This window comes from Lampetra planeri, chromosome 1 (assembly GCF_965212315.1).
Source record: "Lampetra planeri chromosome 1, kcLamPlan1.2.h2, whole genome shotgun sequence".
In the NCBI taxonomy this organism is placed as follows: domain Eukaryota; kingdom Metazoa; phylum Chordata; class Hyperoartia; order Petromyzontiformes; family Petromyzontidae; genus Lampetra; species Lampetra planeri.
Genome location: NC_136107.1, coordinates 16,018,236 through 16,034,940, shown reverse-complemented (window position 1 = coordinate 16,034,940; position 16,705 = coordinate 16,018,236). Strand labels below are relative to the sequence as shown.

At 42.1% G+C, this 16,705-nt stretch overlaps 1 protein-coding gene across 4 annotated transcripts in view; it reads right to left on the bottom strand.

Moving 5' to 3' along the window:
* Window positions 1–14,908, bottom strand: part of SOAT1 (sterol O-acyltransferase 1) — a 49,984-nt gene extending 35,076 nt beyond the window's left edge. Inside the window, exons 1-8 of one of the 4 annotated variants that reach the window (XM_078594651.1) lie at window positions 14,557–14,807; window positions 9,258–9,313; window positions 7,755–7,944; window positions 3,748–3,887; window positions 2,892–2,951; window positions 1,424–1,531; window positions 826–1,108; window positions 150–225 (exon numbers count right to left, since the gene is read on the bottom strand). In XM_078594651.1, coding sequence (XP_078450777.1) covers window positions 150–225; window positions 826–1,108; window positions 1,424–1,531; window positions 2,892–2,951; window positions 3,748–3,887; window positions 7,755–7,898 — 811 coding nt within the window. In that variant the 5' untranslated portion in view covers window positions 7,899–7,944; window positions 9,258–9,313; window positions 14,557–14,807. Of the gene's footprint in view, window positions 1–149; window positions 226–825; window positions 1,109–1,423; window positions 1,532–2,891; window positions 2,952–3,747; window positions 3,888–7,754; window positions 7,945–9,257; window positions 9,314–10,745; window positions 10,899–14,556 lie in introns of those variants that run through there. The other 3 variants (XM_078594631.1, XM_078594641.1, XM_078594660.1) reach the window with 3 other exon arrangements.
* Window positions 14,909–16,705: the final 1,797 nt, after the last annotated feature.

Sequence of the window (16,705 nt, the reverse complement as noted above, 5' to 3'; positions counted from 1 at the left end):
AATTAAGGCATACCTGATCACAGAGCATCTGTTCAACCCAGCTGTTTGATGGGAGATGCGTAGTTGATCAGTGTGTAATGATTAATGTGCTTTAAACACATTGTAGAACCAGTTTCAGATTTTAAAAATATTTGTTTTAACAAACTTACCTCCTTTGCAATGGCTCTGCATGATTCTTGGCACATTTTCACGCACAAATGAATGAGCTTTCATAACAAGGCGCACCTGTGGGATTACATAGAAACAAGTCATCCTGTTCCTGATTTTTAATCAGACATTTCCAAATCAAATCAGTTGGTTAGACTACCAATTGAGATAAAAAGCTAAAAGCAACTGACTGCAGTCAATTATATAAATAAAATTAAATTACCGTGTTGATGTGGCAACAAAAACCCTAAAGAAAATCATGGCAACGTCATACAAGACACGCTGTCATCAGTGGGTATAGAACTCGTGCTATAACAATGTATTGACGATTCAAGGATTAGCATTGATTCTTAAGCTTACAATACTGACATCGAATCACGTGTGTAATTTTTTTTATTTGTATACGTTCTAAGCAATAATAATTCTAAATTTTGATGCGCATTCCATCCTAGGTTCATATGATGCATGCAGCTAGAGGCAGCTATAGTAACCATAAGCTAAAACTAAGCCAATATTAATCGAAACCCTAAATCGTGACAATCCATGAAATCGGAAAAGGTGGAAGGGAAATTATTAAACGTCTCGTAGAAACAAATAAAATCTTAAATATTTGGGGATTTAGTTAACTGCATGTCACTTGGGGTTGTTTAAAATAATCCACAAAGGCAAAATAAATACCTGCTCAAGAATGAGAATGAAGCGGGAGGCTGGAGGGAGTGAATAATGCACCACGACAAAGACAGGCGTGACACCCAACCCCAGGACTTGAAAGGTGAAGTACAGCAGCCCGTAGTAGGCCGTGTAAAGGCCATGCCAGTGCACGGCTTGGTACCCAGTGCCCCAGCGGCACAGTAGCCAGTAGGGCACCAACAGTGTCCCCAGGAACATGCACAACCAAGCCCAGAGTGCTGTTGGTAGCTGCCCAAAGGCAAATACCAAAAGGTCAAAATCTAGCACCAGCCTAAATGTTGGAAGAAAAATGTCAAAATCATTTGTGTACATTTTCACAGCTTGGTAAACCACTTTTGAATGTGTTTTCAACAGAACTGTGATGTCCTCTGAAAAAATGGAAACTGCATAAATGGATACAATTATATATAAGATTGTGTCTGTGTTTATCTCCAAGCAAATGCCATTTAATGACTCCTGCCCATTGCAGTAGATTTACATAAAAGAAACCAGGTAAGCCAGATAAATGTTTTTTTAATGTTAAGAACACCATGCAAAAGTAAGTTACTGTGTATATGTGAACAAGCATGCTGCTACTATAACCCACCTTCCTTGATCGATAAAATCCACTGCGACAGTGCTAATGACGAAGAGCATCAACACCGCTATGAACATGTGGTAGATTGTTCTTACGTGGTTGATCTCAAACAGCTCACTGAAAAAAAAAACGTAATTATAAACCCAATTCGTGATGTTCCTTCCTAAATGAAATGTATAAGCTGAAAATTTTGGTAACAAAAATGCAGTGTAAGTGCCTTTGGTTCAATGGGCTTGCAATATGTAACTTTTTGATTGTAAAACTACTTAATAAAAAAAGTAATCTATAAAATCATGGTAATTTAGCATCTGATTATCGCTTCAAAACATGCTGAGTAAGGGTTATAATTATTGTTGAGGAAGATAGTGAGGTGCGGTAGAATGATCGACAATGGCAACGATGACCTCTTGAATGACCCTGACGATTACTTATCACTTGAAAAACATGTCTCACAAAGATGAGATAAGCATTGCTTTTTCTACAACAGCAGCCTTCAGTTAAAATCGTCCTAAACACGATTATAACAAAACTAGTGTTTATCTTTGTGATATATCACAATTAGTGTTAAGTTAATTCTTAAATATTCTCAAAAATGGTCCCCAACTGCAAATTTCCCTAAGCTTGATTGCACATTATTAATACTTTTTTCACAATTGCATCTCTTGCCACATTTTGGAATCATGAAACAACTCCCATACTTGGGTATGATAATTGTTTCTGCCAAGGGTAGAGAAAAATAAAAGGTGACCATTGGCAAATGTATTCATTTAAAAAATACTTTGGGACCTCATCCCTTCAACAAAATTGTTATATTCAATATAATTAAGCATAAATGTAGCAACCACACACATACATTTTAAACATGGTATCTGTTGTCAGATGCTACATACTTTGTATAGTTGAGGGTGAACACATTCTCTTTGACATCCTGTTTTGAAGCAGTATTCTAACCATTTACGGCCTTCGGCCAGGAAAATCACTAAAAAAATTGCACACGAACGACGCATTCACGCAAGCACCCGATGGTCCGTTTTGAAGTTTTACGACGAAACATCTTTTAATTGTATTATGTTTTGAATTAGATAATTTTATTTCTTCATTAAAAGCTTATATCATTTTACATCTGGAAGACTTCATTGACAACGACATTTCGTGTGAATTTTCTCTCGTCGTTAAGTAGATGGCCTTGCTGGGGGTTCGGTTCGATGCGGACTTTCACCTGTTTGGGATTGCGGGATCGAGATAAGGCGACATAGAGCTGGCCGAAGACCACCATCTGCACATCGATTCCAACGTAATCGAACGTCTGTCCCTGCGCCTCCGTCATTCATGCAGGGGGCGCGTAGGTTTGCAGCGCCCCCTGCATGAAAACGACGGAAAGTGCAGCGTTCATCACAGATAAAGTTGTGCGCTTATATAAGAGTATTCAAAGCCTCCAACGTGCTTGACGCTAAGCTGACACAAGATGAACACTTACTCAAGAACAGAGGGCCTGGGCAGAAAAAGTTTCCCTTTTTCCGGTAACGGCCGGAGGCTCCTGCACAAGAAATGAATGGGGATTTCTTAAAGATGTCTTTTAAAAAGCCACAGGAAATCAAACTTGCATGAACACCAAAGTACTGCCAGTATCTGGTCGTCACAGAGGATTATGGTCTGATTTGTTTCAACCAGAATGAATGGGGTTTACTTGACCACTGCATTCAAACTGTGGCCGTGCATTGTAGGATTATTCTGTGCTTTTGGATGCTAATTTGCATAATTTGTCAAATGTACATTTCAATATTTTAAAAGTCCACATGCATACAATCTTATTGGTTATTCTTTTCAATACCTGCTATAGTAGCAGACAGTAATGAAATGAAAAACATTACCAAGCTTGTTCCCTTATTTTAAATAGCAAGAATTAATGCTCATTTCGTGGCGCAGCTGTGACTCTGTACAATGCACATGCATACGTGGCATTAAATGCCTTTCAACGTTTAGCCGGACTAGCAAGTTTTGCACACGTGACTGCTGCGTGTCACGAAAACTATATGCACGTTCAAATGTGCAGAACAAGGTATTTTTTTGGAACCAAATGCGCTGCCATCTAACACAGCGAGATCACCCAAAAATTAAATTTTTATGAGCTGCTTTGATCAATTTGACAAGGAAGTAAATATCAAACGAAAGTGTAATTTAAAGTTTACAAATTATCACATTGGAAAAATCGTGTTATTCAGGCACTCTTAATTTTATGTTTCTCGAAATGAAGTCAACCAACTGATTTGTTTAAAAAAAAAAGGCATCAATAATACTTGAAGGAACAAAGTAAAAGCAATGCTGTCTGTTACCTGACTTTTTCAACATCACCTCCATTTTGCAAAACAGCTGCAGACTTCAAGTCAATGGTAGAGGAGGATTCTTCGATAACACTGTCAATCAACTCCGAAATTTTGCTCTCAAACTGATGAACAATTTCCTCTTTTAATTTCTGCAAAACATGCACCAAGTACTTTAGCAGCATTCATGTAGACTGAATGTATTTTGATAGCCAATGCTTTCGACATTTTGGGTTTGCCTAAATTGTAATTTTTTTAAATTATGTGTTTAGCATCGCACAATAATGATGAATAAGCATTTCCCAAAAATTATGTAACAGGGTGTATAACTTGCTGACTGCAGCTGAAGTAATAACCAATGTGTGGTTTGAAAAATCCTTTACAGGAGTACAGCAATAGCTGCATTTTAAAGTAACTCGCAATGTCTCATCCGTTTACTTAACACCACACAATTATCTATAGCTATCTATGTATATTAATACAAAACTTTTTTGTGAATTCACTTCTCGTTTTGCCTTTCTGTCATGGAGACTGTTTGACCATACTTCACAATGCTGGTAAAGTAAATATAATTGATTTTTTTAAGTCCATTAGAAAACGTTGTTTTAATTTAATTCTCACGAGGACCCATGGTGTTAAGCACAATCTCCAACCCTTATTGCTCTGGCAATCTACGTACTACGAGGGCCCCATTGTTTGCCTATTATACATGTCTATATTTTGAGGCCGTGTTATTGACGCATGTGTTTAGTTTTTCTTTTGTAATCGTGCTGGTCAGTGTGGGTTAACGGCAGCGAGGGGGCAGGGAATGGCCAGAACCAGTTGAAATGTAACTCATTACTTGTTAGCTGTGGCAATGATCAAACAAAGGTGGCTAGGTTCACAATGTAGTGAGTACACTATAATTTACTCCACTGTACTTTGAACTCACTGAACTCCCACACCCTGTGTACTTTTTATTAGTATTTACCAACGCAGCAAGGCCAACAGCAAGTTTATTAGCAAACAATAAACACTTGAGATATGTAAGATGAAACTATCCAAGTTGGAACCTCTGGCTACATTTATGAAAACGATTAACCTGCCAAAACATAATAAACGTGTTTACAATCATATCTAATGCGTCAGTATGTTTTATAGCCATGAGGCCAAAACAATGCAAGAATAAACATATTCCAATAAGGTATTCCCATATGTGGTGAAGCTTTGCTCTCTTTTTTTGCCCCATAAGTTCACCATCATGGGAAAACAAATACCAATTCTGTGACTGGAGAGATGACCAACTGAGAAAAACAAATGTGTGAATTTTCACAAAATGGTGTCCACATAAACTTGATAAACAGCTCAAGTTGGACGTGATGTTCTACAGTTTCATTTTATTTCTACCTATGTGACTTTACCGAAAGAACCAAAGAGTATGTGTGTGCATACAAGTAGGCCTCGGCAAGGTAAGGTAAAAGTTAAAAGGTAAAAACAATGAGCCTACCTTTACCCTACCTTTTACCTTACCACAATACAATCACTCTACCCTACCTTTTACCCTTCAGCAGGTAAGGTAAAAAGCAACGAGCTTACCTTTACCCTACCTTTTAGCCTTACCCCATACTAATTACCCGATTACAGGGTAATTACTAGGGAACTACAGATGAACAAGGTTTATAACGGTAAATGCTAGGTAGAGCGCTTTATTTATATAGAATACTCTCGATGATTCCAATTTTACACGCTTGTTGTCGTTGTTGTCATTGTTGTTGTCGTCGTCGTTGTTGTTGTCGTCGTTGTTGTATACTCAAATCTTGTAACTCAATTTTTACCCACTTCCTGTGGTATCGACTGCAAACTTGGTATACTTATGTCATACTGATGACAATATATTCTATCATAAAATAAATACGTTTTTAACATAATTTTTTATGTTATGTTTCGGCTTGGGTCTAATTGTCCACAGTCAACTGACGTTGGCTGTAAATCACCACGGCCCCTTACGTTGTGGCAGGCTTCGGGGCCACTTCCTGGAGTCGTGGAGTTCTGCCATTACTCGTACATTTCATAAAAGCGTGTTTTTTTAAAATTTTTTTAAATATTACTTATTAAATGGAGGCCACGGACTGCGCCACGGAGCTTTTAGCGGTAAACAAGGCACCGTATTTACCGGGTAATACTTCACGCTACCTTTACCCTACCGGGTAATTCTTCCGACCTACCTTTACCCTACCCTTTACCTTACCCCTTGGCATGTCGACACCTTTACCTTTACCCTTTTACCCGGTAAAAAGGGTAAATTATCTTACCTTGCCGAGGCCTACATACAAGTGCGATACAGTGCTGTAACTAAGAAGATTAGATTTGCATCTTTCCAGTTTTTTTTCAAACTGTGTTGGTTACAAACTTGTAGATAACTTTGACCAGTTTATTTCATTCCCTTCACAGATGATTATGAATTACGAAGCTGAGGGCTGTATGAGATCTGTAACTTGGTACCCAGGGGCCACGTTTGTACCCTGTGGGCCTGTTTCTCTGCATATCTTTCTGTTCCCCTTTACAGTACTGAGTTTCCAAATCAATGTTTTTGTTCAAGACCAGTGATTTTCTAATGGCCTAGTCATTTAAAATGTGTTTTTTTTAAGGAATTATAGGAAACTATTAGAAAAGTCAAGAAAGATACGTTTTACGAGAATAAAGGTAACATACAGTTGATTTGCTAAAGCAAAAAAAAAATATTTTAAGGGACAGAATTGTAAAAGAATATCAGAGTATATGAAAATAGACAGTCATGGCCTCAGATACATTGTAAGCTGTGGTTGTGAGCACTGTAGAAAGCACCAAGAAGGCATCATGAGCATATTGGGATACTCAGACATAAGAAAACATACATAAGTTATAGACATCTCTTTGATTGTTAAGAAATGTAAGTGGTCTTGGTAAGGAAGCATCATGGCTATTTATTAGGAACTAGCAGGAAGTACCCAGCTTTGCCCGGGGGAAAATATATATTTAAAAACTTGTCTTCTCTTAAAAACATAACATATACATACACAAATCCAAAGCTATTATAAAAGCCTGCTGTTCCGTTTGTCCATTTGTCCATCAACCAAATTATAAGAGCCTTACTGAAGGCCTGAATCAAAAAGTAATAGAAAGTTGGGGGCAAATAGTTGATTTAAAAGGTTTCCAAAAGTTGTCGACCCCCCACCCAATTTTTATTTTGTAGGCATATATACCTACACACCCTCCATATAAGTCAGCTGTATCTAGTGACTCTACAGTAGTATCTACTGACTCTACAGTAATATCTGCTGACTTTATAGTAGTATCTACTGACTATAGTAGCATCTACTGACTCTATATTAGTTTCTACTGGCTTTACAGTAGCATCAACTGACTTTACAGTAGTATCTACCGACTCTACAGTAGTAACTACTGACTACAGTAGTATCTACTAACTCTGCAGTAGTATCTAGCCAAACTTGATTTGAAGCTTTCGTGACTGCAGGAATTACTCTTAATGTTCTTTCAGTAAAGTCACGTACAAAGAAAATAAATTAAATAATAGAGTACGACGTTTCGATTGCGACAAGCAACCGTCATCAGGTAGAACTAAATTTGAGAGAGAGACAAAACACAGACACAGAGACACACAGACAGACACACAAGCAGAGAGAGACAACACAGACACACAGAGAGAGACACACAACATAGACACAGAGGCTTGTGTGTCTCCCTGATGACGGTTGCTTGTGTTGCAATAGAAACGTCTACGCTATTATTCAATTTATTTCCTTTCTACGTGACTTTACCGAAAGAACATTAAGAGTAGTATCTACCCACTATACAATAGTATCTACCGACATTACAGTGGCACCCAGTGACTCTACAGTAGCATCTACCAATTCTACAGTAGTAACTACTGACTCTCAGTAATAACTAGTGACTCTACAGTAGTATTCACTGACTCTATAGTAGTAACTGCAAACATTGGGGTGGGGGGAGAAGAGGACATCACACTGTTCAGGATTTACCTCCGCGTGTGTTTGTGCAGCAGTAACTGTGCTTGATTTTTTCTTTTTGGGATTTTTAATGCGAAGGAGAACCTCCTTCCCGTCACCGCTCGGCAAGCTCGTTTGCTTGGCTAGGGGCAACCGCGAGTCGGTGTTTCCGAGCATGCGCAGATGCGTGCACAAAGCACGCTCAGTGTGTTGTATCTGTGTACTTTGTAGAAACATAAACCCAATAGTTTGTCAGTTAAAAGCGTTACAAAGATAGGCGTGCACAGAGAGACAGACAGACAGACAAAAAGTGACGTTTATAGGTAAGATGGTGTCCAATGGTCGAGACTGATGATGGAATCGTAGGCAAATGAAGAATATATGTTCAACAGCATGACTACCATGGTGATGGAATATCTCCATATCGCTCTCCAAGTCTGCATTTGTCTCTCTTTCTCTGTACCACTTTCAATTTTTCTGTTGTCGCTCTGCAAGCTGTGTCATTAATTATTTCTCATGGTCTCATGTTGTCGTCTCCCTGTGACTTTGTCTGGGGTACTACATGATATTGAGACCACACTGTACCCAGGGCCTGCGAAAAAAACTTCCTCAGCTGCAGGTGCTGTAACTACACACCCGTGCCCTTGTCAACAACAAATCAATGAAAGCAATGTTTGTGGTCCAACAAAGAAATCTGTTACTAGTACATTGTTGTCGATTGATTTATTGATTTCTGCAAGGTGATGGGGAATAACGGTTGAGTGTTCAAGCTAGCATAACACTATATAGCAAGCGTGAAATAATTAATTGATTAACCTGGTTCTTTTTCCCACGATATGCACATCGAATCGCTCAAGTGAGAATTAATCAATTGTTTTATATATGTTGTATTTGGTTCCAAATGCACCATGACATTAATTTTATTTTTTAATCAATTCTTGAACTGAATCACAACCTCGAAATATAATTATTCTCTAATTATGACATGCCTGTTATGCAGTTTTAGCTTTGTCTGTCACACTGATCTTTTTATGTCATATTCTGTCCTAGATTATCTATTGTTATACTGTATATCGAGAAGCAAAATACCAAAAACTTATATGAAACCATTTTGGGTTGTGTTGAGAAGACTGCTCAAGTAGGTTTGTGTTGCTGTAAAAATGGTCACGTTAAGTCACATTTTAAATACAAACTCTCTTGCAATGAGGCACTATCATTATGGCAAATCCACAGTAACTTAAAAAAAACACTTGTAGCCTCACTGGACTTTTACTTTTAACAATTAGATATGCTTGTCCTGGAATGTTATGGTTGATAGTGTTTGGGTACTATATCTTATCACGAGTACATACATGCATTACGGAATTTGTTAAAGGATATACAAAAGCAACAAAGCACTGATGAACAATGTGTTTTGAAGTATGAGCATAATGTATCAAACTCACTCCATCACTCTACCACAACTGTGTTTTCATCATTCTGTATTTGGATCCAAGGTAGAAAGTGTATAAAAAGTTTCAATAACTTTTACTTTACCTCTAATTTTGTTGGCAATGGTTTGTAAAGCTTAGAAGAAGTGTGATTCTTCTCTGCTGCAACAGAACAATAAATACTTCGATGTCAGACAATTTTTACAATGTATGATATACATATAATTATACAATGATTTAATCACAGGATATATACAAACGTGCATTGAAATATGGCGTGGGTATTCATTGCTTTTATAAGGTCAACACCCCTAAAAACGTGGCAGTATTTTTGCATTAAACACACCACACCCTTGGCTTTTAAAGTCAAATCAAAGTGGTTCCCTTTTCAAGCGAGTCATAAGGCAACAGCTTCCATGTAAAGGCTAGATCATCTGTCGGAAGTCCAGTTGCATTTCCCACAAAGTTGTATTCATTTATCGACCCTGGCCATAGGATTTACAGAGGCAGACGCTGACCGTAATTTGAACTCGCAGCCTTTTGGTGACTGCTCTATCCAAAGGTTACCATCTAGCCACGTGTGTCCATTCTGAGGCCTTCTATATATATCTTTGCACATGTAAAGCCCTTTTGTCAATCCACTACTGAATGAGGGACTCCAAACATCATTCGTGTTGTGGAGGCTGTTTCACCATACTGTACTTCCAACATACGAGCAGGCAAAGGCAGGAAGTGTACATGTGGGAACACAAGTGCTGCACAGTACAATGGATTTTGCTAGTTATATACGTTGTACATAGCAGTAGATTTCGAACACATCACCAATTTGTGTGCTAAACAAAAAATCAGAATACATGCTGAGAGTAGCCGTACTATACAAAAACTCACATCATTACACTTTAGGATGTTTTAATCTTTACAAGGTATTGTTTTTACGTTTACGGCCATGAACATGTCATCAGTCACACTTGTCGAATCGTCAAGCATATTCAAAGCTTATCGTCGTCATAAACAGGTTATACAAGAGTTGGAGAAAGCAACTATTATTTTATGGGATCAGTGTGGAAAAAACACCCATATGTTTAAGTGTAGCAAAACAAATTGTCACACTGCTTATGAAAACTAAAAAAAAAATCACAAAGTACAGGATGACCTTTTTATATTCAGTACATCACTGAGATAGCAAGGACCTCAGTTTATGCACCACGAAATGCTGCAAGCAAATCAGACTGGCGATGTATGCAAAAGTGCATCGGGTGAGTGTTAAAAGATATACAAGTACTGTTGAGTAATGAGATTGCAGGATCGTGAAAAGATGTTGACCTCTTGGACGTCTGAATACAGCTGCGGATTATGGCTGCTGATGATAATTTAATTGGTGGGAGACGTGTAGAGGTTTCGAATAAAAAAAAAAATTCTCTCTCATTTCTCCCTAACAATTTAGTGGAATATTCTGACTCACTGTATAGCTACCATTTGAGAATGCAGACAAGTACAGTTTCTATGTTAATGACTGTTTACAGATGATACGGAAGTGCACATTGTACTTTTAAATCCTGGAGTTAAAATGGCCTTGGTCAAAACAGCTCGTTACCTTGTAAAGGACACGGGGTGCCTAACACTTGCAGGAATGGCTGAGAGCGAAACATGGGAGAGGGTGGGGTTACATGACCTTCCACTTACAAATAAACATTAGAGGATGCAATCCAAGTGTGATTATACTGTGTTTTTTTTGTACAGTTTAGAACGGTCGTCACACAGCTACAACTTCACAGTTATTTAAAATCCTTTATTTTACGAGATAAACCATGAGATTTGTTTTTATCAAAACGGCACCACATTGCAAACGTTTACACCACCCAAGTAACTGGGTGGTAATAAAATAGGAATTTGTAGTCTTTTATCAATCTACAGTTGGATAAATGCCTCCCCGACGCCTTTGGAACATGGGGTTCTTTAACCATACTTCACCACGCTGGTCTGTGTGCAAGATGGTGAATATGAAGATGCATCACACGCTCAGTTATGCTCATTAGCCGTGACCTGGAATCAAACTCGGGTGGCTTGGATTAAATGCACAGCTTGTGACTTGATTATGGCTGATGATGATTGAGATCGGTGGGAAACATGTAGAGGCTTTGAATTAAACTGTTGCTGCTCCACCCAAAACATAAATTATGACAGCGATTGATGTTTCAAAACTTATTACACCAACGCCTTAGTTTTTAGACTTATTGGAGGGCAGCCTACAAAATGCATGCCCATACAGGGAGTACGAAAATCAATAAATAACGAACGTTATTTTTAAAGGTGCTTTGCCAAAATATGTTTCTGTATTCTGAGTTCATTATTTAGAGACAATATATTTAAGGTAGTGGCTTGGTGCGCATTCCATGCTCCGTGCAGTCCCGGAAAATAAGACGCACTCTTCCCCCTATATTTTAAAGCAAAAGAGATGATAATAGGTTTTCCCCATATTTTCTGGCAACAAAACAGGTTTTAAGATGTTAAAATACCAAACTGAAATCTTTTACAAGGAATCATGTCTGCATTAACCACAATGAATGCAAACAAAAAACATACTCTGATAATATATACATTGTCCTTGAAACTAATTGGTCCACACCAGAAGGTATGTTGGCGTCCTCTGGTCTAACACCGTTCGAGACGAGGCTCAAACGAAAGCTGTCTCTGGTGTGGACCATTCTGACCACAACAAGCATTGTGGTTAATGCAGACATGATTCCTTGTAAAAGATTTCAGTTTGGTGCTTTAACATCTTAACACCTGTTTTATTGCCAGAAAAAAGGGGAAACCCTATTATCATATTTTGGTACTGGCAATGGAGGTCCCATGATGCAAAGGGGATGAGTCTTATAATGCAGTACGTGTGCGACCAAGGCGTCTTATAATCCAGAGATAAAAGAACAGTACTTCTAGAACAGCTTAAACATTTTTAAGTGCCGAGAAGTTTACAAGCCAATGATGATACTTGAACAGTATAACTGGACTGATCTGCAGTATGAGCCTTAGTCGTCAGCATTTTAGGATCACGCGAAACTTAACTTGCAGATCAAACTATAATTACACTAACTGTTATTCATATTCTTAGGTTTTTTCGGTAAAGTCACGTAGGTAAAAAACATTAAAAAAGTAAAATAAAATAAAAATCACGACGTTTCGGAGGCAACACAAGCTTCCGTCTTCAGGTGGTACCGTCACAGCCACGACAGCTGTATCAAGTAAATGAGAGATTGCAGGAGCTACCACTCCGTTTATATAATGGTTGGAGAAGGTGGTGGGGCAAGGGCCGCATACTTTTTATTAATATGGTAAGGTGAGGCTTAAGACTAAGAATAGACTGCATAACAAAGGCTGAGCCTTTGTTATGGAGAGGTGCGGTTTGTGACGCGACCTGGGACAAGGAGACCACCACTAAACATGGTAAAACTGTAATGGTTGTCTGTCAAATAAGATTGTCAAATAAGTGTAGTTAAATCTTTTTTGCATGGTTAATCACACCTTTCCAATGATTACTCAGTTTGTAACCGTCATCACGATTGAAATTATGTCTGTGTTTGTATATTTGTATGGCTTCGTGTACAAACCTTTGATGGTAGCCAGGAGGTTTGCAGAGAACCTTGGTCTCGGAAAATACAATTTCATGAGAGCCCACCGAGTTGTAGCAATGATCGGCAACGGTGGGCTCTCATGAAATTGTTATGCAGTCTATTCTTAGTCTTAAGCCTCACCTTACCATATTAATAAAAAGTATGCGGCCCTTGCCCCACCACCTTCTTCAACCATTATATAAACGGAGTGGTAGCTCCTGCAATCTCTCATTTACTTGATACAGCTGTCGTGGCTGTGACGGTACCACCTGAAGACGGAAGCTTGTGTTGCCTCCGAAACGTCGTGATTTTTATTTTATTTTACTTTTTAAATGTTTTTTACCTACGTGACTTTACCGAAAAAACCTAAGAATATAATCATTGCAGTCACGACAGCTTCAAATCTAGAATACACTAACTGTTTACATAGTTCTTGACGAATTTATTTCAACATTTACAAATCGATCAAATTCCATTGAAAACTGTGCTTCATAGTCATTTATACATACGGTAACATGAATGAGAACTTCACTTCAGTTTTAGGGAGGAAAATTAGTTGTCCCGTGATTCATTAACGTAACCCAATGCCCTCTCCCTCCTGACTCAACCAGCTCCTCGCGACTAATTATTTGTGTGACTCTCTCCTTTGTCTCGTATGCCCTCCCACCTCCTCCTCCTCCTATTCTATTACCACCATTCCCTTTCTCCGACCTGAGTCTCGCAGTACTGTCCATCATGTTCCTCCAGTCTCATCTTTCTTCCTCCTCTAATCATCTATTGAGCCGTTATCTCCCCTGCCCAACTCCGTCTCTCTCACATTCCTCCCAGCTTATCATATCCGCCGCACCCTCCCCAGCATAACCAGTTCGACCCAGTCTGTCCTTTTCCTCAAAATAAACTTTAATTAACTCCCCTCTGCCGACTTACTCCACTAACCCTCCCTCAGATTCTACATTTGTAGTCTCCCCTTATTGTCCACCCTCTATTTCTCAGTGCCCACCAGACACCCCCACTCTCCCACGGCCCCCCACTGTTTATTTCATACTCCCAGTCCCCACAACCCCCCTTTACCGTTTACACCCATCCCCACAGTTTACCTCAAACCCGCAGCCCGCTTGACTTTTTATCCCATTCTCCCAGTCCTCAAGGGCCCCCCACAGTTTACCTCATATCTGCAGCCCCCCTGACTTTGTATCCCATTCTCACAGTCCTCACGGGCCCCCCACAGTTTACCTCATACCTGCAGCCCCCCTGACTTTTTATCACATTCTCAGTCCTCACGGGCCCCCCAGTTTACCTCATACCCGCAGCCCCCTGACTTTTATCCCATTCTCCCAGTCCTCAAGGGGCCCCACACAGTTTACCTCATATCCACAGCCCCCCTAACTTATCCCATTCTCCCAGTCCTCACGGGCCCCCCACAGTTTACCCCATACCTGCAGCCCCCCTGACTTTTATCCCATTCTCCCAGTCCTCACGGGCCCCCCCACAGTTCACCTCATACCCACAGCCCCCCTGACTTTTCATCCCATTCTCCCAGTCCTCAAGGGCCCCCCCCCCCCCCAGTTTACCTCATACCCACAGCCCCCCTAACTTATCCCATTCTCCCAGTCCTCACGGGCCCCCACAGTTTACCCCATACCCCACTGCCGCGCAGTATTTCTCCCGGACTCCCATCCCCAAGGCCCCTGATTTACACCGTACCCACAAATTCCCCTAGGGGTCCCACCGACCTGAATGTTTACCCCATTCCCGCCGCGGGATCCGCACGGGTGACCCACCCCCACCCCGTACCACTCGACTTGGCCCCAGCCTTCGTCTCCTCGGACGCCGCCGCCGTCAACGTCGCCGCGGTCGCCGCTTGAGAGCGGCTGCTGCCTCTTCGCCGAGCCTGCGCCTTTCCGCCAGACGCCATCGCCGCCGTTCCCCTCCGCACACCACAACACACACTATTACAATGATACCCCCGGCTGGCTGTCGAGTGGGCCCTGAGTTGCCGGTTACCCACCGCGTCCCGGTTCGCCGCCGGAGCCGAAAACAATGTTACTGCTACAGCGGCAACACCGCACCACCCCCACCCACCCACCAACTTTCACGTCGACGATTCCGCGACACGACAAAGCCAGCGGCCATGTGCCTAGAGAGTAACTGCGACGCCCGTTCAAATCGACGGGTGATTACGTCGGCGAAATGTGATGACGTGCGGATGAGTGCGCGTGGTGGGCCCCTTGGTAAGATGGCGACTACATCCGGACACCCCCTCCCGGACACCCCCCTCCTCCAACCCCCCCCTTCAACCCCCCCCAGCCCCGGACACCCCCCCCCTCCAACCACCCCCCGGACATCCCCCCCTCGAACCACCACCCCCCCGGAGACCCCCCCGCCAACCACCCCCCGCCTCCAACCACCCCCCCCATCCAACCCCCCCCATCCAACCACCCCTCCCGGACAACCCCCCCCCCCCCCGGACATCCCCCCCCCCCCGGACATCCCCCCCCCCCCCGGACATCCCCCTCTAACCACCCCCCGAACCCCCCCCCCTCCAACCACCCCCCTCCAACCACCCCCCCGGACCCCCCCCCCCCTCTCCAACCACCTCCCCCCGGACACCCCTCTCGAACCACCCCCCTCCGGACACCCTTCCCCTGGACCCCCCCCTCCAACCACCCCCCGGACACCGCCCTCCAACCACACCCCCCCAGACCCCCCCCTCCAACCACCTCCCCGGACACCGCCCTCCAACCACCCCCCCCCCCCGGACACCCCCCTCCAACCACCCCCCCCCCCGGACACCCCCCTCCAACCACCTCCCCGGACACCGCCCTCCAACCACCCCCCCCCCCCGGACACCCCCCTCCAACCACCCCCCCCCCCCGGACACCCCCCTCCAACCACCCCCCGGACCCCCCCCCTCTCCAACCACCCCCCCCGGACACCTCCCTCCAACCACCCCCCCCCCCCGGACACCCCCCTCCAACCACCCCCCCCCCGGACACCGCCCTCCAACCACCCCCTGCCTCGGACGCCGCCCCCCCAACTGTCGGCCACGTGAAAGTTCCAAGTCGTCAAGTTCAAGTTCATTTATTAGGTACTAGCGGAAGTACCCGGCGTTGCCCGGGTGAAAAATATATTTCTTAAAAACCTTACATATATACACAGATACTAAGGTATTGTCAAAGCCTGGTGGGCCATTTGTACATTTCTATACCAACAAATGTATAAGAGGCTTGCACAAGTCCAAAAAGTGGTAGAAAGTGTGGGGTAAATAGTTGATGTAAAAGGTTTCAGAAAATTGTGGACCCCCCCCCCTCCTCAAAAAATATATTTACCCCTTGTAGGTATATATACCTACACACCTTACATACAACAGAGCAAGTAGTATCTATTGACTCTGTAGTAGTATCTACTGACTGTACCGTAGTATCTACTGAGCCAGTAGTAGCTACTGACTGTGTAGTAGTATTTAGTGACTGTAGTAACTACTGACCATAGTAGGATTTACTGGGCCTACAGTAGTATCTACCGACTATATAGTCGTAACGACTAACTGTATAGTATCTGCTGACTCTATAGTAGTATCCACTGACTATAGTAGTAACTACTAACTCTATAGCAGTATCTACTCACTCTATAATAGTATCTACTGAGAATATGAATCCTTGCAGTCACGAAAGCTTCAAATCTAGAAGTATCTACTGACTCTAGTAGCTACTCACCGTGGTAGTATGTACTGACTGTATAGTAGTATATACTGACTGTAGCAGTATTGACTGACTGTAGTGGTATATACTGACTGTTTTAGTATCTACTAACTCTATATAGCAGTATCTACCAACTCGATAGCAGTATCTACTATCAATACAGCAGTTTATACCAACTGAGATGGTACCTGCTATCACTACAGCAGTGCATACTGACTGGTGGTACCTGCTATTATTACAGC